We start from the raw sequence: 25251 nt of genomic DNA on the forward strand, positions 1-25251 counted from the left end.
TGTTACAGAACAAATGACTTATGCAAGCTTTGATGTTTTAAATTTAAAGTTTTAAAACATCACCTTCAAGACACTGCGTGATCTTTTCAACATTGAGTATACGTCATTGCTTTTTTTACATGTTTGTGTGTGTATTAGGTTATGATTTCTCTTGTTCGAATTGCAGGTGAAATGTATTGCATTGTTTGTTTCCTCCTACTATTTTATACACTGTGCCCTTGTTTCTTTCAATGTGACTGAGCTGCTATTTGTCATTATTCACCACTGACTTCTGCCAACGAATGCGTCTTGCCGCCCTGTCATGCTGGTTTTGGCACGTTTTACAGCAAGCTTCCTGCATCGTGTAAAATCATATAAAACATTTTTTTATATTATTGCCATCATTGTATATTATTGTATATTATTGTATATTATGTATGTATATTATTGGCTTTAACGGAGCCGCACTGTCATAAGCACATTGACCCCAATAAACTAGTTGAGTTACGATTTGACATAATTTCCTTCATGGCAGGCTGCTCGCAAGTGTAATAGACTCTGTACACATCTATTTGCAATGTCCTTCACGTAGTTGTTTACAGAGAAAAACACTGTCTTGTCGAAACTAAGTTTTACGTCTGTCAGACTCTCGTCATCATGTAACGTAGAAACTTTAGCTGCAGTTTAGCTCAGGTTAAACCTGGGCCCGTATTCCGAGCTTCCATCATTATCGTAATGTCGCTGTCTCACGCGATCTCGAGTCATTTGATTGGTCGAAACGCCGGAACCGGGTGCTGCCACTATGAAACCGGATGGGGTGGCAACATCATTTCTCGGCGTTTCCATGAATCAGATGACTCGCGGTCAAGAAGATAGCGACACTTTCGACAACGACGCAAACTCAGAATATGGACCCTGGATGGACGCGGAAGCTTCTTTCTGCTACATTATTTCCCTATCACGCCCTATCAGTGTAGAGCGCAACATTGTTGTTGACTTTTAAGCTCAGCCTTTATTGGTATGACGCGAGGGCGTAGGCTACCAGCTCACGTTTAAGTCCTGTAAAGGTTTCTGGCAAACGGTTTTGGCAAGCTGATTCTTATATCACCCTCCCATATAAAAGAAGCGACCTGAGTTGGCAGCTCCTGCCCGTGGCACAGGAATAACGTGAATTCAAATGTCGTGGCAGGCTACCTCTGATGTCCCCCTTCCATATGAAAAAGGCCTGAGTTTGCGCTCTTTCAGGTACCCACCAACACTGACGCTGAAGGCTCGAGCTGGTGGTGTACTGAAGCTTCTGCTTCAAGGGGTCACAAAGGTAGAAATCTATGCTTGCCTAAAACAGGAGCAGGTTATTGACAACCTAACAATGCCCTTTATTGTGGCGCCCTTCTTCAATTACTGTGTACTCTGCGAGCTTCACTGACCAATAGTGCACTACTATTTTGCGCTGACGTCCTCAACCTGCAGTTACTAAAAACAGGTAACAGTTATATTTTCTTTCGCATTTATAAAAAGATTTTAGTTTTTTAGGCACAAACAAAAGTAACGATAGTGGCGCCAAAAAAACATTGACGCCGAACGCCAGAACTATTTCAACAGCCTTCGAGTTTTGCCGCGTAGCAGCGGAAAACTCCTTCGAGCTGAGCCGCGATTGAAAATCTATAAGGCTTTCGACTCAATCGGCTTTGAAGATAACCGTGAGACAAGTGTATTAGTTTATAGCGTCCATATATATGTTTTAGTTCCTATATGTACGCCTACATTTCTAGGTTCGCTAATGCTAATTTTATGCGTCCTAGTTATGACATTATATGCCACAGTACTTTAGCTGACGTGTGATTTCCGGGTGTTTTTATATTAATGCAACAGCTCGTGCTTCTCTCCACATTCCCACAAAGTTCAAACTGCAAGTCGGTCATGGCGAATAGAGTCACAAACTTTCCCAACTGAAATTAGCCTCCCTATTAGGCCGTCCCAAACATGAAAACCTTCTTCATCAGCGCACTTCACTTTTATAACGGGATTCCCTTAACGGCAGTCATCTTAGGCTAACTCGATATGCTGTTCTAACTACACGGAGCGAAAGTTCACCTAGCAGCAGGCAGATCCGAAGTGACATGCATTTTATTTACAGGTTTGCTCCCTGTCGTACTTTCGTACTAAAGTACGAATTAGTAAGAACATCGTACTTTAGGTGCACTCTGTCCCTAACACCATAACAAGAAACGCATTTTGCCCCAGTCACACAACTACACCTGCTACGACCCCAACACAGCTCGCGGGAAAACTCACGCTTGCAACAGCGCAGCAGAGACAGCCTGCTCTCGACCTCCCTTGCGTGGCATCGGCTCTCGAGCGCGAGGCCACCGCCGCGGCAGATCGTGTTCTCCCTGGCCAGCTGGATGATCTTCATCATGCCCCGTGCGTACGAGTGCGAGGGTAGCAACCGCAGAAGCTGCAGCGTCAGCTCCAGCACCCACATGAGGCCCCAGCTGTTCACGTCGTCGACGTAATGCTCCAGAAATACCGATCCCAGGCAGCCGCCGGACGCTGCCGATGAAGCCAACACCGCAGTATCGCTGGTTAGTCTGGCTTTATTTTTAACAAAGCGCTTCAAAGATGGGCAAAGCAACCATCCATCACTTTTATAGCCTGCTGAAGGCACATAGGACAAACTATGGACAACTTGCAACAACGATAGCGTGCCTTGTGCAGCGCCATAACACAACCTAGCGAGGAAAGCTAGCCTTTTAATACGATGAATTTAGAAAACTGTCATCGGCGGCACAATTATCGTCATGGTGCAGAGTCGATCTGAATGCTGTCTAAGGTATGTAGAACAGAAATGATTACGAATACAAATATGAACACAGTCAAAATTGTAATTACATTACAAGTGCATTGGAATGTAAATTTACATAGAATCAGAAGTGGAATAGATTGGCTAAGGAAAGAAATACTTCTGAGTCGATCAATGAGATTCATGCGCCATATACATAAGAGCGTTCTCTTTCTACAGCATAATACATGAAATGGCAGAGGATTTCACGGTCGTTTGCAAGAAATTTTCCATGGCATTCCCATTAGCGTGGTGAATTTGTTAAAAGCCAAAGCTCTCGCGTACGATTGCGACCGCTTCCGACACAGACAGGGAACCCTACACACGTCCGATGACTTTAATGACCGAGTGCCGGCACGGCAGTGCGCCTCTGACGAATCACTGTCCCGCCATATCACCTGCCAAGTTCCACATGCTGAAGGCGTACTCGTGTTTTCGTCACTGTGATGTTTCAAAGTTGGAGTCAAAAGTGGGGGGGAGGAGGGGGGATGCAAGGCGTCCCTGTCTGTGCCACCTGGCAACTACCAGCTGCCACAAGTATGCTCATAATTTCAGACATGGAGGTTTCGCTTATCTCTAGTTTCGTTTGCATAAATCCAATTTATCGCGTCCAAATCCTTTGGCGGCACCCAAAGTGTTTATTCTCAGCATGCACTGTTAACTTCGTTTATTCCGTTTTCCCTGTACTGAAAGCTATTAAATTGGAAATTTTGGGGCTACATTTGGTATAGAGTAATTAACAGGGTGTCACTGTTATCGCGCCTCCTTACATCATTTTAAACATTGTGGGTGAAATATTGCATTAACCACGAGGGCCAGGACTTCTAACTCCACCACCAGTGACAGCGATTGTGTTCTGCGGTTTACAGGGTTTCATTAGGTAAGCATCTTCGTTTAAGTGATGCGCACAGTAATTTGCGTTACCAACAACATTCTTAGGTTCCTTACATTTTGCTCGCTGTTCTTTAAAATAGTTCACCAGAATTTCATATAAAGCTGCAAACACACGCTTTCGTAGAGCTTACATATGATGAATGTCGAAATGACGAGCGTCATATATGCGCTGACAGGATTGTCGAACAAAAAAGAGCAGATGTAGATCATTGGAAGGGATGCATAGCCGTGAAGTAGGTTCAGGTAGAAGATCACTTCTGCAAAAAAAAAAAAAAATAAAGAAGAGCATGCGTTGACCGAGCTGAATATTGGGAAGACGTGGTTACGAACTGCTCTTCGTGTTATTCATATACAAAGCTGTACAAAGATTTTTCAAAGAACAGGCATAATATTTACAAACAAGCCTTTTTATAATACATTTGGTAATAATTTTGTATAATTTGGTATAAGTTTGTAATACATTTACCAGAGTCGACTGGGCAAGTAAAAGAGTAGAGGGTTTCATATCGGTTAGATACACTGCGCAAAAAGAACAGGACGAAACAAAGTATTCTGTGAACTCTCATGTACCAAGTAGGCCAACAGTCGATTCTTCTGAACGCCATTTAGGGTGCCAACTAAACGTCAAGTGTAGAGCCCTTTGACGACATTTGGGGTGTCAATGTACGTGAAGGAAAATTGTACATCCATGTGGTTTCGGCCATCTTGCGGGGTTGAATCCCGGCCTCGACGACCGCTTTTCGGTAGAGGACCCCGCCGGGGTGGCGCAGTGGTTACGACGCTCGGCTACTGTTCCCAAGGACGCGGGATCGAATCCCGGCCTCGGCGGCAGCTTTTCGGTGGAGGCGAAAAGCAAGGCGTCCGTGTGCTGTGCGATGTCAGTGCACGTTAAAGAACCCCAGGTGGTCGAAATTTCCGGAGTCCTCCACTACGGCGTCTCTCATAGCCTGAGTTGCTTTGGGACGTTAAACCCCACAAACCAACCAACCAACCAACCGCTTTTCGGTAGAGGCGGAAAGCTAGGCGCCCGTATGTTGTGTGATGTCAGTGCACGTTAAAGAACCCCAGCTAATAGAAATTTCTGCAGCCCTCCACTACGGCCTCTCTCATAGCATGTGTCTCTTTGGGATGTTAAACACCAAAACCAAACCAAAACTTTGCTTTGCCATTCCTGACGCTTGCTCGGATCATCTGAGGGAATTCGATGAGTGCGCATTGCAAATGCTTTTCTTTAAAAATCCACGCACTGAAACCCATGTCATCACTTTATGCCAAAAGTTTCGATTAGCTACGCCGACAACGCATCTTTGTTCGGCAACCAGACAAGCCCTTGTCAAGTTTGAATATTGGCACTAAATCCATGGCTGCGATTCCATGATGTTCCACTAATTCCACATTGCTTCGCTCCGACAATTAAACTTAAGACACACCGCCCCGCTCCTCTTAAAAATGGTTCAGGTGCGGGGTTTGTTTACAGAGCCTGGTGGTCCAAACGCTCAGCGTTCTGTGCACAAAGCATCACACACTCTTGTCTCCTGCCTTCTCCTTCTTTACTACCAACGGAGCGCTGCCATTGCATCATTTACGTCACTACACAGACAACCGTTTTTCGCTACATTCAGATTAACCTGAAGCGAACTCACTACCTCTATAAATTGGCACTTTATTCAGAAGAATGTAGCATTCCACTGAAAAATACATCTCAATGCGGCGAATAAGGAAATGCCACGAGAAACGAGCACGCCATGACCTTACACCAGCTTATATCTCCAACGTTGAGATGCCAACAGGACAGGTTTATTCCAGGCGAACACTGGCAGAGTACGTACGAGACACGTTCCAGCCGCAGCGAGCATCGCGAGAGCACGCAGTAGCGCAGCCAAGCTAGCCGGCCTAGCCACTGCATGTGGCTATTGCCTACATCGCCCCTGACAGAAATGCAGTCTCGTGGGAGAAATAACGCAACGTCCACGTCTGGTATGCTGGTGGGAGGCGTCAGCGCAGGCTGTCTGAGAATCTCCCGGAGACGTGTATGTGTATGTGTGTCGCCATACAGCGATGTCTCGTACACGACGTTGCCTCCTGTCTCTTCCAATGGCGTTTGTTCTGGTAGTGCGCCTCGGTCTCCAAGTGTTTCAGCTTACTCTCCAGGTTCTTGAGGAGGACAATGCCGCAGTATTCGCAGGAAAAGGTTCAGGCCTTCTTCGCTCGACTGCGGCCGCGGAGGTATGCCAATGAACGATATCGCCCTCGTTGATGCCTTGCTAGCTGATGTCATCGTTGTCGACTGCTGGTCAGACTGGCGGCAGGGCTCGTGACTTTGCAGAGCCCGCTGATGTTTCTTGCCTTTGTTGTGTGCAATGAGAGCTATTTCGTAGCTTATGGAGATGTTGCACAGCTTGCAGGCAATCGGCAGTGGATGCTAGAGCACCGTTCTTAGCCGCTTGGTCTCCCTGTCATTGGAAGTAGGGGCACCTGTCTAGCCGCCCGCGGCCACAGGAGCGTCTGTTTGGTTGAGGCTTCCCACCTTCTTGCGGTGCCTTGCTCTTTGAAGGTGGTTCGTGTAAGGCACGGGGTCAGTGAATTGCGAGCGTCATTCCTTAGGAAAGCCGTTTCTAAGGCATATTTGCGGTGGCGTTGACGAATGTTGGCATCTGCAAGTCTTTGATGGCGGGCTTGCCAAGGAAGGAACTGTGGACATCTTCCAACACGTATATGTCTTGGTGCATTCACGTACACGGTAGGCAAATTGAAGACACGATGCACTGTTCGCTGCGAGATGACTCCCATCAAGGCCGTAGAACTGCCGGGGAGAACACGACAACGGAGGCTGATGTCGGAGCATGCTGAAAGTCGGAGCTGGAGGACAGATTCGTAAGCGCCTGTGTCGATCTTGAATTTTACAAGTTGGCCTTGCACGAGGACCGTTGTCTCCCGTGTCAACATATCGAAAGATGAGACCGTTCCGAGAAATGCACCTTCGCTGTCGGGCCCCGATGCTTGTGGCTCTTATGGCAGCCCTTGCATACCTCTGACTGCGCTGTGCATAGCGAACGCGGCTGTCGGCCTATTCCACAGCAAAGGCACAAAGTCGGAACTTCGTTGACAGTACTCGAATAAGGCCTTAATTCAAGTGCTCGCGGTCGTTGTTGACGCAAGCAGCGCTTGTGAGATGCCTAACGTATTGTCTGCCTGAAGTAACTTAGCTGACGGTCAGCTTTTCGGAGTGAAGCTTCGCTTGTGGCCAACATACGTTTTCGACATGCCTGATGGACTCAAGCGCCTTCTAGAGACTAAATTCAGCGTCAAGTTGCAGTCTCGCTGACAAATTCGCATCTTGAATGCCGACCACCAGTCTGCCTCGAACCGCTCTCTATGAGAGTGCTGTATTTACAATGGTCGGAAAGAATGTGAAGTACAGTCACGAAGTGTTCCACTGACTCGCCTTCGTGTTGCATCCTCGTGTTGAAGCGTGCCAGCTTATAGATGACGTTGCGCCGCGGTATGAAGTAGCTGTCAAACTGCTTCAGGACGAGTTCTACGGGCTGGGCGTTCTCGCCGGCGAGTTTGAAAGGTGCCGAAGACGTCTTCAACCTGGTCGCTCATTAATACGTGGGTAAACCCCGGCTTTTCGCAGAGACTGGAAGCCGTGTAGAAACGCTCGAAACGCTTCCTCCATTTCGCCTGTTCGGCAGGCGTCGTGAAGAGGGCCTCAGGCAGTTGTACGGTGCAATACGACATGTTCCGACTGCTTAGTCCAGGCTGTAGACAGGAAGTAGTCCCGGCTGAGCTTATTGTTGGAATTGCGTAACTTCTGACACCACGTTGAAATGCCAACCGGACAGATTTATTCCATGCGAACATTGCCGCGAGCGCGACACACGTTTCACCCGCAGCGAGAGTTGCGCGAACATGCATCAATACAGCCAAGCTAACCGCCTAGCTACTGCATGTGGCTACTGCCTACAACATCCAGCACAGTGACGGCGGCGACACATTTTTACGAGTTAGATTTTAGAACACTTACATTACCGTTTGCTCCATGTGTGCAGGTACAGTGTCGTTCATTCTTAACGCAAACACACGGGAAGATGGTCGCTCTCTATGAAGTACATTTGCATCCAACACAAGCTCGCGTCTAAGGTAAGTGGCTCAGGTATTGAGCGATCTGGGGGCGGTGCTTCACAGAGGCTGTCATTTCGCTACGAAGCGCAACCAGGTCGCACACACCGGCGCTCGAAAACGCGACTACGCACTCGCACGCTCACACTAAGAGTGGTAGAACCTGTTGTTGTGGAACTTCGGTAGTTATTCATTTCTTGCTGCTATATTATGTTTACTGATAATTTATCCTTTTCCCTCATTATTCCCTCCGCAGCCGGGGCAGCAGAAGGAGCGCGTACTGCCCCGGCTGCGGAGTTGGTTACGAGGGACACCGCCGACGGCGACGGCGATGCCTCGAAATGGTGGAATGGCCGCCGAGGAGCTGCGCTCTAAAAGCGGATGTTTGGAGCCGACACCTCCGAAATCTCCAACGCCGTGTTCTGGTCACATTGCGGCTATGCGCACGAGCAAATAAAAACTTGCACTAAAGTACGAGAGTAAATTTGCTGCTGAGTTTCAGGTTGTCATAACAGCTATAAAACAGATAGCTACATAACAGCTACCGCAACCGGATTTTCCGCTCCAATAAGTGAAACTAATCTGGGACAACAATTCGTATCACGTATAAGGTTGAAGTACTATTTCTTCGCCTTCTGCTTAAATATGTGTTGATTTGACACCAAGCAGCGCAAAGAACACGGCCAAAAATGAAAACAACACATTCGCTGACTAACCCATATCACCCCTCGCACCATTTCGCCTATGGTCACATCTCATGGTCTGCTTCGGTCCGTCCAGGAGAGCAAAGGTGGAATGGGCACATGCAGTGCCGAAAACCTAAATACTCACACTGTGAACAAACCAGCCCAAAAACACTGCAACTCTACTTCAACCTGACGCACACAACTCTTCCCACCTAGACTGCGAATTTCCCGTAGATATCCGAGGGCGTTGCGATGAACTTATTCGCGCACACTACGCAACAAACTTGTCGTTTTCAGAATAGGCGTCAACATTTCTCGTGGTCCGAAAGCCACTTAACACGCACTTAAGAGCCATGTCTGAGGACCGCGGTAAATGTGACCCCGCAGGCGGACCCGAGGAAAAGGAAAAAAAGAAAAACGACAATGGTGACGGACCCTCCTATCCGGTTCTGATTATATACGGTGTCAAATTCTGACAGAGCTCTTAAGACAGTGCTTCCACTTGTACCCATATATGTTTGGCGCTCAGTGCCCCGGAGCCGATCTCTATTTTTTTTTTTACTTCATTCTCAATGACAGCAAGCAACCCAGAATATGGGGAGTAGGGAGGGGGGGCTTGCTAGCTGTCGTCGGTGCATTGGGAGCAAGGCCGAACACACTGCTTTCTCTTTCCCGCTTTGTGTTTTGTTTACCGTCTTTCATTCAAAATGTTCGTGTGCCGAGACTCCTGAAACGAAGCGCTCGCGCGTGGAGGTTGGCGGGCCCCGGAGGGCACCACACGCTCCCACTCGGGCACGAGTAGTGGCTTTCTTTGGTTTCCTTTCAGCTTCTTCTTTCCAACACACACATGATGTGCGCTTACATTCGACGAAAGGCACAACAACGGCCGTAAAAAGGTCCGCTATAACGCGCTGAAGCTATTGGAAAGCAGACCTTTTCCAGCTTCTTCCGTTGCCTCACACCAGAAGCGAATACGCCGTTCACGTGCGCGCCATTTGCACTGGCGCAGTGGCGCCTCCATACCTGCCCACCAGGACCATGGCGTTTCATAAACCCGGACAGTGTCTTTTTTTGTTACTTTATTTTTAAATTTCTTTTACACCTTTACTTGGCATCAGAAAACGTTGGCTATCCATTGTGAGCATTTTGACACCTTTTTACCATACTTATTCCGACGTTTAATTTTCCCAAATAACTTAATAGTTCAATTTAAATTTTTCAGATTTCATTATCAGCACTATCAAGCATTACCTTGTTATGCACAGGTTCTTGGCACCTTTGATTCCCTCTTTCTTCAAATTGTTTGTTCTTTATTTCTTTAATTGGTCAATTACGTACACTAAAATTTTAATTAGCATTAGAAAGCATTCGGTTTTCATTCTGAGCAATTTGGAACTTTTTAAGTCCCTTTTATTTTTAATTAAGTATTTGCACAATTACACATTTTTTAGTAGATGAGCATTTTGACACCTTTGAACCATCTACTAACTTCTTTTTTTTTTCATTTTTTTTTGTTTTTTAGGTAATAATTCAATTACAGTGATTTCATTACCCGCTATCGCCTATCACACACCAATCAATCATCAATCACTATGGAACCACAAATTACCATAATACAACTTTTTTACGCAGCCCCCGATTACTTCTGACACGCGGTGGTGTGTAAGCTAACGCTGAATATAAATGTGCGGAACCATTCTTCAATTATGTGACGAGTCATCAAGGCACGAATGGCTTAGGTTGAATTTCATATCCATGTGTGGTGTTTAAAAGCGAATCTGACCATGAAACGATTATGTGGATAGGCTAACGCCTATCATGTATTTGTTGGATATTAAAGTTTTACCACCAAGGAGGAACCACGTGGCAGCTATGGTCTCTCAGCCGCCGTCGCCGGTAGTGGCGCCGTCTCCGAAAACGAGATAGCCGCACGCTCGCCTCTGCCTAGTCACGTGAGAACTATGACGTCAATCAACCGCAGCTACGCTGGAGCCGTGGCGCTAGCTTTGTCTGATTGCCTCGCCTTGTTAAAGTTAGGACGAAGAGCCGCCTTTGGCCTCAGGTACTTCGCCTGAGCATATGGTCGGGCAGATGTTTCCATAAGTAGCATAGGCCAGACAGATAACTGCGTTCTTCTTTCAGTCCGCTGTATTAGTTTCTCCCAAAACGCGGGAACGAACCAGGGACCTTTAAATACCGGCTAAATGCTCTTAGCCGACACCAACAAGTAAAACATCTGTCGACAACTTAACGGCAGCAGTTGTCATGGATGATCACAGCGAGATGCTTCGTGAACTGTCTGCGGGTCAGAGGTTGCGAAGACGACAGGCTGAATCCTATATTCTCCACTGGACGTAGCTCCCTGAAAGGCTGCCGCATTGACTCCTGAAAGGCTGTCGCAGAGACGGAGAGAGGTGAGTGGAGCGAAACGTGCCACCGCTTTTTCTTCGGTTTAACATTTGCCCATTGTTTTCTTTAAGGTCCTTTTGTACGACATGTCTTCAGTGTCATTTTAACGTTTGAGGTTAGTTTTTTTTTTTTTTTTTTTTTTTTTTTGCTACCACGACCGCAGGTACTATGGGGCTGTTTGTGAAGCTGAAAAGTTTCAACAAGCAGGTCGAAGAAATACGTTGCCAAAATTAGAACGACTGTACTTACATATGTCCTTCACTTCGACAATGTTTGTAGAAAAATAATATGTATGTGTTCATATGTATGTGTTCATACAAGCGTCTCTCATAGCCTGAGTCGCTTTAGTACGTTAAACCCCACAAACCAAACCAAACCAATTATATGGTAGTTGTTTCTCATATACGCAATTAAGTATTTTATTGTTTATGTTCAGCACTGCATAGTAGCGTTACATATTTCAAATCTTTCACGATATGTTAATATTGCCACGTAATGGTGACAAGGCCGTTGGCAAAAATGAGGAGACTTGAAATTCACAAAATACACTCTTTATTCGGCTGACTTTCTCCCGCAAACAAAAAAACAACTGCAATCGGCGGTGACGATAGCAGCAAGAGTACTGGGCGGTCCTCAATCAGCATATGCCCATCGCACCCGCCCACGTTCAATTTAAATTCAGCGAAGAAACGTCTAGATAAAGCCGCTAACGGTGACTAGCATAACATGGAACATTGCATAAACACACGCGAGTGACTGGAATTTTCGGGATACATTTCGACGCATCTTGCGCCGTAATGAAAGTGATAAGGCTGCGTCTCGCGACAATGAGCATGAACAAACAAAGAATACAGAATCGATTTGTGCACGGGGATCACAGTGATAAGGCCACATGCCGGCGGCTGTCGGAAACGAACAAACAAAGATTTCAACGGTTCGCGGCATTATTTAGTTTTAAAATTAGGAGGTTTTGCAGTGTTACACACGCTAACGTGTAAACGTTTTTCTTTCTTATACCTTTGTTTTAATGTAAGAATTTTACTCACAACAGCTTGTTATCACTCTGAAATATTCTTGTGCATTCCTCGGCTTTTGCTTCTGGGCCATATTTTCAGTATAATTTTTTTTTTTGAAAACTAAAATTTTCTTTCACAGTTTGGTTTTGTTCTTTATGCGTCCTGGATAAAATACTCCAGAAAGGGCTTAAAATTTTAGAAAATTCGGATTCGTGAAACTTAAAAACGCATGTACTCTGATCTCAGTAAGTGCGGTAAGAATCCACTAATTTGATAAGGAACTGCAACTTCTTAATACAGTATGTAAAATGGTGCTTTATAACTTACGGAAGTCCTCCGTGGTCAGTGGTGTGTAAGGTATAAATATCAGAGGGGGCAGCACGAACATTGCTGTGCCCATGTAGAACATGAAGTCAAAGAGGAAGTTAGAAGCCCAGTATAGCAGTGGCCCCATGCCCATGATCATATGCAGGTGCTTCACCTAGGCCACGGGAAAAATAAGCAGGCGTATATTAACCTGCATGATCGCTACGACATAAGAAGGTAAGGAAGACAATGACCCTCATTTACCCTTCCTCACTCAAAACACCTCGATTTGTAGTGCTCGGACAACTTTTACTGATAAAATATTTAGCTTCTTTGCCCAAATGTCATCGCCATCTTTGTGGCCTAGAATAGAGATGTCATGCCGCAAAAACACCCAGGTGATTTCATATCGAGACTGGCATAACCACTCTTTGTTCAGTGTAATATCATGTAATTTATTTTCTCATTTAACCTTAATTTGCTAGTCATTTTGGCGGCTATAGTTTGGGATAGGGATTTGAACCGACGACATAAATATGCAATGATAATCTTATGTCGTTATCCGCAATTGCAGGTGTCCACTGAGAAGTTCCTTGCCTTCACCAAAAACCAGCTTAAACAAAAAAACCTAAATTGCGTAATGAAAAGGGGGTATTTAAAGTGCTATCACATCGAGTCTCAATGCGATGCTTGAGCGCTCCCTTAATCGCTGACCTGACTGTCACCGAAAAGAACATTTCATATAGGGCCAGCATAAGAAATAAATTCTTTCACTATTGCTTATAAGAGCTATTGGCAGTCTTCAGCTGTGTTCTTTGAAAGTCAAGTGTTTGAAGGTAAAGTGCTAATGAGTTTGTCCAGAAGAAAAGCATCCATAATACAGTAATCTCCATTCCTTAATTCATAAACGAGTGCATTCAAGGAGGCAAAGTCCAGCATCTCGTTACCATAGCTGAATATTCTATCTACCACGTATCATATCAGCATCTAAGTTAATGTTTGTTAATGTTCCAAATTGCAGGACTAAGCAGTATTTCCACTCTTTCCTCCCCAAGACCAGCTTAGACTGGAACCACTTGCCCGCCTGCATCGTCTCCATTTTATGAACCCGAAGCATTCAAGTCTGTGTTTCTTCATCACCTATGATAAAAATTTTCCAAATAAATGGTCATGCATAATACTGTCAACGTAGCAGTGATCAAGAGTCATCACATTACACCCACGTAAAATACTTCGATGCAAGTTTCATTCCCACTTGTGACGTCAGTAGTGCTTCTACACGTCAACATCGTTAAAGGCACAAAATAAAATGGTGGCTTAGGAAATTATACAAGTAGTGTACGCACCCTGAGCGCCCTTTCGGTGGTTGGGAAGAGCACGAAATTGCTGCACATGAGACTGGACACGAGCGGGAAGAAGATGGAGCGCAGCACCTTGGGCAGCACCGTTCGGTACGTGCTCTGGCTGCGGATCTGTTCCTTCCCGAGGCCCACCTCCTCGCCCAGGTGCCGGTCTTCAGCACCCCGCGACGAGACCTCGAAGACGAACTCGGCATCTTCCACGCGCGTGATGTTGCGAAGCCGCGCGGTGTTGTACAGCCGCATCGCCAGCGGCGCCGCGTGCTGGATCTCACCATTGTACCACACAATGTCCCTGCAAGTATAGCAGCCGCGAATAGGCACCATATTGTCACAGAAGCCAGTGAAACTGGTTCAGCAGGTTTACTTAGGATTAAGTAAAAGCACCGGCAAGATCAGGCACGGAACCGACTGGCGGGCGAGCACCGAGAGCGAAGAAGACGAGCGCGTGCCAGTCTCCCAAGCTCGCCACATGGCGGCGCCAGTACGATGATCACATCAAGTAGTTAAAGGAAGCAAAGAAAAAAAACACATGTAGCTTGACCTAGCGGGAGTAGAAGCTTCATCCTGGCGACATGTACGACTTCCGATTGTGCTTGCCGTCGGGATGAGCGAACAGTTCCTTGCGGGGTCACTTCGTAGGTGACGTCACTGAGTTTGCGTTGTACTTCGTACGGGCCGAAGTAGCGGCGCAGAAGCTTCTCGGAGCGACCCCGCTGGCGAACAGGTGTCCACACCCAAACCTGATCGCCAGGGTTGTAAATTACCTCCCTGTGACGAAGGTTATACCGTCCAGCATCTTTACCTTGCTGTGTCCGGACTCTCAGTCTAGCCAGCTGGCGAGCGGCCTCGGCATGCTGGACGAATTGGTCGGCACCGGCAATCGATGGTTGGGCAACATCTGGCAGTAGCATTGCATCCAGCATGGTAACAGCTTCGCGACCGTACACCAAACGAAACGGTGTAAAGCGGGTCGTTTCCTGGACGGCTGTGTTATAAGCAAATGTTGCATACGGTAGTATTTGGTCCCAGTTCTTATGATCTTCGTTGACGTACATAGAAAGCATATCGGCGATGGTCTTATTGAGTCGCTCAGTAAGGCCATTCGTCTGAGGGTGGTAAGCTGTTGTTCTGCGATGAGAAGTGCCACTGAGCCGCATCACTTCCTGGGTTAGAGCTGAAGTAAATGCCGTGCCTCTGTCAGTTAAAACGATCGCAGGGGCACCGTGACGAAGGACCAGATTAAAGATGAAAAAGTTCGCAATATCAGTAGACGTGCCGCTGGGAAGAGCTTTCGTCTCACAATAGCGGGTTAGATAATCTGTGGCGACTATAATGTACCTGTTGCCTAATGATGACGTAGGAAATGGCCCGAGCAAGTCCATACCGACTTGGTGAAAAGGTACTCGCGGAGGAACAATAGGGTGCAGCATGCCGGCCGGCTTGACAGGTGGTATCTTCCGACGTTGGCAATCACGGCACGTCCTAACATAGCGCTGAACCATAGCGGCAAGCTTGGGCCAGTAGTACTTTTGTCGTACTCGTGCCAAGGTGCGCGAAAAACCGAGATGTCCGGCAGAAAGCTCGTCGTGGCATGCCTGCAAAACGTCGGTACGGAGCGGCGTTGGGACAACCAGCAGATACTGAATGTCTGTGGAAGCGTAGTTTTTCTTGTAGAGGACGCCGTCACGCAAGCAGAATGACGATAGGCCACGCGTGAAAAGGCGAGGAGGCGATGAGGCGGTTCCTTCGAGGTAATCGATGAGGGGCCGCAGTTCGGTGTCGTCTCGCTGCTGTTGAGCGAGATCTGGCGTCGAGAGAGCGCCGAGAAAGACGGAGTCACTTGAAGAGCACGGGATAGGGTTTCGGGATAGGCAGTCAGCGTCACTGTGTTTCTTGCCGGACTTGTACACAATAGTGACGTCGAACTCCTGTAAGCGGAGACTCCAGCGGGCTAACCTGCCTGAAGGATCTTTAAGGTTCGCTAACCAACAGAGTGAGTGGTGGTCGCTTACCACTCTAAACGGCCGACCATACAAATACGGCCGAAATTTTGTTACCGCCAACACAACTGCAAGGCACTCCTTTTCGGTAGTAGAATAATTCGCTTCGGAACGAGACAGGGTGCGGCTGGCGTAAGCAATCACCCGCTCAACGCCTTCTTGCCACTGAACGAGAACTGCACCGAGGCCAACGTTACTGGCGTCGGTATGCAATTCTGTGTCGGCCTCCTCGTCGAAGTGGCCAAGTACGGGCGTTGTTTGAAGGCGCTTGCGAAGCTCCTCGAAGGCCCTTTGCTGCTCGTCGGCCCAGATGAAAGGCTGGTCGTCCTTTGTTAGACGAGTCAATGGTTCCGCTATTCGGGAGAAGTCGTGCACAAATCTCCTGTAATATGCACAGAGGCCCAAAAACCGACGCACGGAGCTTTTATCAGTGGGGGTCGGGAAAGCAGCTACGGCAGCCGTCTTCTCTGGATCAGGGCTAATTCCCTCAGCACTCACGACGTGACCCAGGAACTTGAGCTGTTGGAATGCAAAGTGGCATTTTTCTGGTTTTAGTAAGAGTCCGGCCCCGCGGATGGCATTTAGCACGGCCGTCAATCGTTTGAGGTGCTCTTCGTAAGTCGCAGAGAAAATGACAACATCGTCAAGGTAGACAAGGCACGTCTGCCATTTCAGGCCGGCTAGGACAGTGTCCATCATTCTTTGAAAGGTTGCGGGAGCGGAACACAAACCGAATGGAAGCACCTTAAATTCGTACAGTCCGTCAGGAGTAATGAATGCGGTTTTCTCTCGATCACGTTCATCGACTTCGATCTGCCAGTACCCGCTGCGTAGATCGAGCGATGAAAAGTATCGGGCGTGGCGAAGTCGCTCGAACGAGTCATCGATTCGAGGCAATGGGTAGACGTCCTTTTTCGTAATTTTGTTAAGCCTCCTATAGTCGACGCAGAATCTGAGTGCTCCGTCCTTTTTAGCGACCAGCACAACTGATGAGGCCCATGGACTTGTGGACGGCTGGATGACATCATCGCGGAGCATTTCATCAACTTGCGCCCGAATAGCCTCTCGTTCTTTCGGCGATACTCGGTAGGGGTGTTGGCGGATAGGGCGCTCGGTGGGATCAACTATAATTCGATGTTTGGTTACTGACGTCTGCTTCACTTTGGAAGTGACGGCAAAGCAGTCACGGTAAGTGTCCAGGATTGCTTGAAGGCGGCGTTTCTGGGTAAGAGACAAAGCTGGGTTCACGTCAGTTTGAACAGTATGTCCAGTGCTCTCGGAAGGGTTCTCGTTGGCCAGCGAAAGGGCGCAATAGGCGAATGGCGCACTGACTTCGTCAAAATAAGCGATAGCTGTACCTTGCGGTAAGTGGCGGTATTCTGCACTAAAGTTCGTTAAAAGCAGTTCAGTTCGTTTATTTCTCAAGGCAAAGATCCCCCGAGCGACGCAGACTTGTAGGCTCAACAATAAATTCACGTTCGTTTCCGCGAGGCCTTGCAAGGCGGGAGGGTTGTCGCACTGCACTGTAACAAACAAGCTGGTGCGTGGAGGTAGAGTGACATGGTCGTCGCACACTCGGAAAACTGGCCTGTCTGTGTAGTCGTCGTTGTGCTGTCTGTACTCGTCGGAAATTGCGCGGTGAGTGGAAAACGTCACCATGAAGTCACGGAGGTCGATGATTGCTTCGTTTTCTCTAAGAAAATCAAGGCCGAGAATCAGGTCCTTGGAGCACTCTGCTAGCACAACAAAGCAGCACGAGAAAGTTACGTGGTGAATCTCGACGCGAGCGGTGCACACTCCGAGCGGCGTTACCACGTGCCCTCCGGCTGTCTTTATCGGGGCTCCGTGCCAAGGAGTCAGGACTTTTCGCAGAATGGTAGCAAGGCCATGACTCATAACGCAAAAATCAGCGCCGGTATCTACAAGGGCAGTCGTGTTGTGGTTATCAACGACGATCGGTATTTCGGCGGAATGTAGCTCACCGTCGACAAAGTGCGGCGTGTCAGGGATCGTCGGGCTGACGGGTCGTTCGTTGCGTCGAATTACGGCGTCGAAGGTAAGCTTCTGTGATCGTCGGGAGGTCGTCGGACTCGTTGGTCGTGCGGTGCGTCGATTGGGGGCGTCGGAGGAAAACTTCGGCGATCGTCGAAAAGTGGTCGGACTGTTGGTCGGAGCGAAGGGTCGGAGGTCGGTCTGTGTGATCGAATCGGTGAGCGGAGGATGTTGGTCGTAGTGTCCATCGACGGCGGCCCTACCCCCGAGGGTCGCCGTCTTCAGTTTTCCCGGTGCGGACTTGGGGACTGCCTGAGGAAAGAACGGCGGCTGGTGGAAAACTGTCTCGGCGGTGGTGACCTGGACTGGCGTCGCTGGAGGGACGCAGGTGGGACGTGGTCGCTGAGGTATTGGTCGATATCCCGTGGTCGTTCGCCATAGCGCGGCCGAGGGTCATCCGGGGAAAATCCGCGCAAGCCCATCCGACGGTACGGGCAGTGGCGCAGAACGTGACCGGCTTCGCCGCAGTGGAAGCACAAAGGCAGATTGTTCGGCGTGCGCCACGCGTGTGCTTTGCGAACGGGTGGTCGAGGTTCAGGCACACCAGTCGAAACTGGATATTGCGGTGGAGGACGTGCGGGAGGAGCAGGGTTGCTGGGTGCCAATTGTTCAGGCGCAGGGGTACGCAACACATCGCTGTACGTCATGATCTGTGGCGCAGGCGGCTGGGGTGATGGTACTGATGGCACTGATGGCACTGCTTGACGGAGCTCTTCGCGCACAATATCCGAGATGCCCCCAACACGTGGATGTTGTCCGAGAGAGGGCAGCTTTTGCAGCTCTTCGCGCACGATGCTTCGGATAAGCTCGCGAAGGGCTTCCCTGTCGTTTCCGGCCATTGGCAAGCGGAAGTCTACAGCAGCAATGTTCGCAGAGCGATCGAAATGTACAAATCGCTGATTCAAGGCACGCTCGATGCTTGTTGCTTCTCTCGTAAAGTCAGCAACAGTACGTGGAGGATCACGTACAAGGCCAACGAACAGCTGCTCCTTGACGCCTTGCATAAGGTAGCGCAACTTCTTTACCTCCGACATTGACGGGTCCGCCCGGTTGAAAAGCCGAGTCATTTCTTCCACAAACATGGCGACGCTTTCATTAGGCCGCTGTGCTCGGGACTGTAGAGCGAGTTCGGCCATCTCTTTTCTTGCATCGTTGCCGAATGTTGCGAGCAGCTGCCGCCGGAAATCCTGCCAGGTGGAAACGGTAGCCTCATGGTTTTCGAACCACATCTTGGCGGCGTCTTCTAGTGCGAAATAAACATTCTGCAATTTTCGCTCCTCGTCCCACGCATTAAACACAGCGACCCGGTCGTAGCCGGTCAGCCAGTCCTCAACGTCTTCGAACTTGCCGCCATGAAACGGCATGGGCATACGTGGAGTATGGCAGATCAGCTGCTGGGCACTCACGGGAAACTGATTGGTGGTCTGAATTGCCGCTGTAGTCATCGTGGTTCGCGGTGGGGAAACAAGAGGACCACACTCGGGTGCTAAGCCTCTCAAGCGACGGCTCGCCTTGTGCACAGGTGTCGTGTCCACGGTGTGTAGATTGGCGTAGGGGGCAGCCAGAGGCTCTTCGTACATGGGATCTACCCAGAAGCTCCACCAAAAATGTCACAGAAGCCAGTGAAACTGGTTCAGCAGGTTTACTTAGGATTAAGTAAAAGCACCGGCAAGATCAGGCACTGAACCGACTGGCGGGCGAGCACCGAGAGCGAAGAAGACGAGCGCGTGCCAGTCTCCCAAGCTCGCCACATGGCGGCGCCAGTACGATGATATTGCGGCAATATTCACAATGAGATTTGGATGAGCACTAAATAGCAATGACCGTCTGCTGTTGCAGCTTAGCAAAAGTACGTGAGTCGACAGCTTAAACACAAGGTCGTCGTCCCATTCCTTGCTCTCAATATCCTCCTGAAAGCAGAGCGCGGACCCAAGCAAGGAATACAAAATAGTTCAAAATGTGCATGCACCAACGCCAGGCAAATTGCGCGCCGTTGTTTCCGATTCTGAAAATGTCCGCTGCAGAATACATCTAAATTGGGTGCTAAACAAACTCCTACTTGCGCATCATTTCGTTCATCTTCGCTGCACAAAAACAACTATTTAAGTTGCTGTTCCCGACTTTGGGGTCTTTATTTTGACGTAGTGTACAGGTGCAGCCATAATATTTCGAAGCACGCTTTCATGTTTGAGATTTTCTCACTTATTTTGTAGAGAAAGTATGGTTGTTACTCAAGTCCCCTCGTGTGCGCACCAGGGACATGTGCTTACATATGTGCAAGGTACCTCTTAATATGAGATTGGCTGCTTGCGAAAAATTATTTTATTGTCGAGGCTTGCTCCGTATTATTATGGCCCGGACTGCACATGTTTTAGGGAGAAGCAGTATGCATACAAAAGGCTCTTTGTAAAAAAGCCGTGCTATTGGAAGCGTGCAACACATTTTCCCGCATGTTCTTGCGATTAGGAGACAAATCCGCGGTCTTCAAGCAGCGCAATATTTAGCAAACTGGGTAACTGTGACTGACATTATTTGTTACGTAGGTGAAGCAATAAATTCTATATCAAAGCATATATTCTATGTCACGATATTTTTAGCGCCGTTTACGTGTGGTCACTTATTTAATCATTTGTCAGCTGTACTGAATCACTATCTGCCATACGCAGTTTCCTGGCACCCTCAGTCAATATCAGGCTTTCCTTGAACAGCATTCCGGTCGGGTACAGGTTTCTTATTCCTCTTAAAGATCACTCGAAATCGCTGTAGTGAGCTCTATTGCGTCATTGTGGAGACCAGACTTTGGCGGATTCGACCACCTGGAGTTCGTTTTAAGTTTTTTAACGTGCACTGGACAACGTGATTAGGCTAACAACTGCTTCGTTGGCGCTAAGTCCTAAGTCTCGCCATGCATGAGGTACGAGTCGGTCTGTGTGCATCAATGCAGTGGCCCAATAGTCAGGCTGCTGTCTAGCCCTGCTTAGCATAGTTTGCGCTCGGATAAGAAGTTCAACCGGGATAAACATTTGCAATTTTCGTTCTTACGCTCCTTCTCGGTTGTTTCTGTGAAGAAAAACCTATGGCGTCTATCTTCTCGCACTTATTCGAAATGGTGCGCCGCCTTTAGTGAATAGTCCTAGCCCACTGTGATCCCTCTAGACAAATGTTCCATTGCCTTCCATTTGATTTACTGTCCATTACCATGGCTGTTTTCATCACTCTGTAGTGCAGACGAAGTGATTGGCAAATAATTTTGATACTTATATTTCCGGCACTCCTTGTGCATTGTAGAAGATACAATATTATTTCAGAACATTGGCTGCTGCGAGGAATGCTGTAGTCTTGTTTTTTTTGTCTCGAGCCTTTGGATAACTCATACCGGGTTGTTCCTTTACTGCGCCCTGGCATCTAACAACAAAAGGCATTTCTGTGAAGTCATGCCACGTGATATGGGCACTTCGCTTCCCGAGCGAATCTCTTCAAAAAGGAGGCCAATCTTTAATAACATTTGGAACAAAATATATGTTTTTACAACTTAAGCCGCAAATAAATGCAGCTAAAGTTTCTGCGCTCGTCAGTAAAACTGAAATCGCAGTTTTAGAATAACAAGTGCGCTATTATATTCAATAATTGTTCAGCTTTAGGAGCCCGTATGCAGCTACGATTTGCAGGAAATGAAGCAAAATAGATAAGCCTGACACAGACATGAAGATGGGCATACGAATCAACGCAATGACTTAGCCAAAGAGCATACCAAATGAGCGGAGCATCGCATGTGCCACTCACCCTGCCTTCTTGGTCATTTGCACACCGAAGTGTACTCGAAAGACGTACTTGGCCAGCGTGTCCTTAGCCAAGCTGAGAAGAGCTGCGGCGATATCCGTGTCTGCGTCCACGGTTCTCATAAAGAACCCACCTTGGCTGGCGATAAGGGGCTCCAGCCACTCCTCTATAAACGCCTTTTCTCTGTCGAATGCGACGAATCCCTGTGGAATATTCCATCAGAATGAAATGTATATGAGGACCCCTTTGCCTAACAGTAGACATGATCGGTAACCTATGCTGGAGGTTTCCGCGTACCTCGAGGGCTGTCTAGGGGCCACCGCACAACTCTGAGTAGAACGACTTAGACTACCGCGGCTGGAGGCAAAGGCGGCTAAATTGTCACAAAACAATGCACGCTGCATCATTATAAAATGCTCGACTACAACAATAAATCTGATCTGCAACGATTCCGCTGTGCCCGCTGATTAAAGGCGGCAGACCTGTATTCGTGCGGCTGGTCGCGTACTGGTTTGCTCCTCGTCAGCGCGCGGCTTTGTCACGCTTCATAACACGTTATCCCCTCGCGTACCATGCGTAACGTCACAGGCGTCATTTTGTGGTGCAGAGCACTACTTCAGCAGTGCAAGTCGGAGCAGACGATGATCAGGTGATTACAGGGACTATGCACCTAGCTACGTCACATCAGCCGCCATTTTGATGTGCTGCACCACAGAATGACGCCAGCGACATCATTTGAATACCTCATATATTACATTTAATTTATTCTACTTTATACTAAAAGCAAACCATTGCATAGCGCGATACTACAGAAGTAAACTACGCACAACACGCTAACGACCTTCAGCACGCTTCCTTCATCCCATATTTTGCGCTCGTTTTCCTTTCTTCAAAACGTTGAACCAATTTGTCCGAGCTGCTGCCTTGACAGAGCCAATTTTATCATCTGCCAAATCTGAGGACAGCGAAGTGTGAAGAGCGCTTGTTATAAACTACGCGTGAGCTCAAGCTTCGCACTCGAGCATCAGGCTGTTAAGCGTGGCTCATGCGCCTGCGTGTACAATTGCGAGATGGTGGTGGTAGTTAAAATATTTATTAACCAATAAATAGTTACAGAGAGGTGATTGGTTTAAAGCCTTATTAGCCTCCTTCCCTCGCAATACATGGTGGAGCTCCTATCCCAGGGCCCTATTGGCAGGGAACGCCGGCCGCATCCGTTGAACCAAGGCCTTTTGAACCTTGAGGTCTTGGCAGCCGAGTAGGGCCGCCTCTCTGTCCTCTCTAGTTGGATTGGGGTTGGGAGGAATAGATGGGTTTGATTGGCACGCCCAGACCATGTGGAAAATTTCAGCCACCTCGCCACCGTACTGGCCAAGTGGCTGACAGCTGACAGGAGCATCGCCGGGAACGGAACAGTACAGTATTGGTGAAACTTTTGATGACGAGGCACTCATCAGCGCAATCCAGCCCCTTACAAGAGGCCAGGTAGCGTCTGTGCTCCTCTTTGTAATAATCGGTGATGTCTTTGAACGTAAGGGCCAGATTGTCTGATTGAGAGTAGGCTTCCGTGGACAGGAATATATCGCCTGGGGAGAGAGTGCGCGGGCGGCCTGATCAGCCTATTCGTTTCCCTCGAGTGCCTGGTGACCGGGGGCCCCAATGAGGTTGTGCCGAGTGGGGTCTATGTATCGGCAGCTAGATTTCAGTATACGCCTGGCAAGTAGGGGAGCCCACCCCAGCTTATAGTTCCGACGAGCCCCTCGCGGATCGGTGATGATGTGTTTTGACTTGGGAATACCGAGAGCCAGAGCGATACCAATCTCTCCCGCGTGCGTTGTGCTGTAGGCTTTGAAAGTTATTCCGTTAACTGTGTGTTGTGTACAACTCCAGCCGTATACTTCACCCCGTGGTATGGGCCGGCAACGTCCACATAATACACGTGTTGCTGGTGACCATAGTATCGCTGCAATGCTTCCGCGTACGCCTGGCGACGACCGGTATGGTCTTCTTTGGACATGTGGCGAGGAAGGAGTCGGACCCGGAAGGCGCGTCTCCAGAGTTATGGCACTCTCACGCTTTCCTCAATGTGGTAATCGTGTTTGATGTACAGTCGGCCCTAGAGGCGGCACCCGGACGTGGTCTGTGTAAGACGCGTATATTGGTTTAGTAAGTATGCTTTAAGCTCCCGGAAAGTGTTCACCATGGCCCGGGCCAGAAGTCTCTGGTTGGACGTGCTGACCGGAAGATCGAGAGCGCGCTTGATGACTTTCCACTGGGTGGCTTTCAATTGTTCATCATTGTGTTTGCGCAGGCATAATTAGGCGGTCGAGTAGAATATTCTGCTCGTTACAAAAGCATGGGCAAGCCGCAGTGCATCCCTGCTTCGTATTGCGCTCCGCTTGTTGGAGACCCGGCGGACCATACGGCCCACCTGGTCTCCCGTCATGCGAAGTTTGGCCAGGGTGGTGTCAGGCCTGCGTTGATGGTCTATGAAGAGGCCACGGATGCGGATATCTTTGGCCTCCCGGATAGGCTGGAGGGGAAATTGATGCGAAGCTGAGTTTTGTGTCGAGGGGAGGGACGTATGTGCACAGGTTCAGATTTAGCTGCGAGGGGAGGGACGCACGTGCACACATTAGCGCACTGGAGTCCGCAGCAGGTCGCGTAGTCGTCGACTACGGTCGCTGCTGCTTGCAGGCAGGACTCCATGTGGCCCAGGTTACCTTCCGTGGCCGAGATTGTATTATCATCTGCGTAAAATGCGCCATGTATCCCGGGAAGAAAAGCTAATTTAGAAGGAAGAGGAAGCATGGCCAAATTGAAGAGGAGTTGAGACAAGGCAGCGTCTTCAGGTGTTCCCCTCAAGCAGATGCTGTATGGTCCGTGTTCCGCATCTTGTATACGTTTGTAGGCTGGGCGTTCTGTAAGGAACTGTTTTATGTAATTGAATGTTTTGTGGCCACAGTTGGTGTGACGGAGTTGATCGAGGATTACTTCGAACTTGACATTATCGAATGTACCTTTAAGATTCAAGGCCAGGACCCCCTTGTCGTTGTAGGGACATTCGACAGGGTCTAAGATGTGGAGCTGCAGAAGTATATATCCTGTGCTGAAATTTGAGGGTGGAAACTGAACATGCCGTCCGCAAAAATGTGCTGTATTTCGAGATATTCGGAGAGTCTGTCACGCACCATTGTCTCCATCAGATTGCCGACACAAGACATGAGAGAGATAGGGCGAAGGTTCTTCGCATCAATAGGTTTGCTGTTGTTCGGGATGAAGGCCACGAGAGCCGACTTCCAATCGACAGTAAGAGGAGTGTCTCGATCAAAAATACAATTGATGTATTTGAGGAGCATGACATAAGCCGTATCAGGAAGGTTGATGAAGAAATGTCGCAATCAATAACAGGAAAATGATTGCTATCGTATCGTTGCACTCTAGTGGGACTGTTGCGACCATCTATATGCCTATCCAAAGCAAAGACCCATTCGAATACACAGCTTTTGTCAGAAGTGCTAAGAGTCAGATAACGCACCAGCTGGAATACGTTGACGTTTCCTTTTCTGCAATAAACTATCACAACTCCCCTTGTGAACCCCTAAAAAATTCGTAGAGGCACTGTAATTATTAGTTACAGACCTAGGTGTTATTCACATTGAGGCATAACAAAAGACAAACCCATTAATCGCCACTTGAGCGCGGTCGTAAACCGGAGAGTGTCGATACGCTACTATATAGTTGCTTTTTTAGATGTGCTATATTGCTTCACGCTCAGAAAAACTTTGTTATATTGCGACACTA

At 48.3% G+C, this 25251-nt stretch overlaps 1 protein-coding gene and 1 long non-coding RNA gene across 4 annotated transcripts in view; one reads left to right on the forward strand and one right to left on the reverse strand.

Annotated features, from left to right (window-relative positions):
• LOC146209300 (phospholipid-transporting ATPase ABCA3-like) overlaps positions 1–25251 on the reverse strand; it is a 117729-nt gene that overhangs the window by 34777 nt on the left and 57701 nt on the right. For both annotated transcript variants that reach the window (XM_084599227.1, XM_084599235.1), the window contains 5 exons: positions 21451–21650; positions 13601–13907; positions 12276–12429; positions 3847–3972; positions 2275–2532 (listed from right to left, as the gene is read on the reverse strand). In XM_084599227.1, the coding sequence (XP_084455353.1) occupies positions 2275–2532; positions 3847–3972; positions 12276–12429; positions 13601–13907; positions 21451–21650 (1045 nt within the window). The remainder of the gene's footprint in view (positions 1–2274; positions 2533–3846; positions 3973–12275; positions 12430–13600; positions 13908–21450; positions 21651–25251) is intronic.
• LOC146209301 (uncharacterized) overlaps positions 10254–25251 on the forward strand; it is a 40320-nt gene continuing 25322 nt past the window's right edge. Inside the window, exons 1-3 of one of the 2 annotated variants that reach the window (XR_014706201.1) lie at positions 10254–10937; positions 12421–12491; positions 13276–13565. This is a non-coding gene — a long non-coding RNA (uncharacterized LOC146209301). Of the gene's footprint in view, positions 10938–12420; positions 12492–13275; positions 13566–25251 lie in introns of those variants that run through there. The other variant, XR_014706202.1, reaches the window with a different exon arrangement.

This window comes from Amblyomma maculatum, chromosome 1 (assembly GCF_055883805.1).
Source record: "Amblyomma maculatum isolate TAMU_Amacu chromosome 1, ASM5588380v1, whole genome shotgun sequence".
Classification (NCBI taxonomy): Eukaryota; Metazoa; Arthropoda; class Arachnida; order Ixodida; family Ixodidae; genus Amblyomma; species Amblyomma maculatum.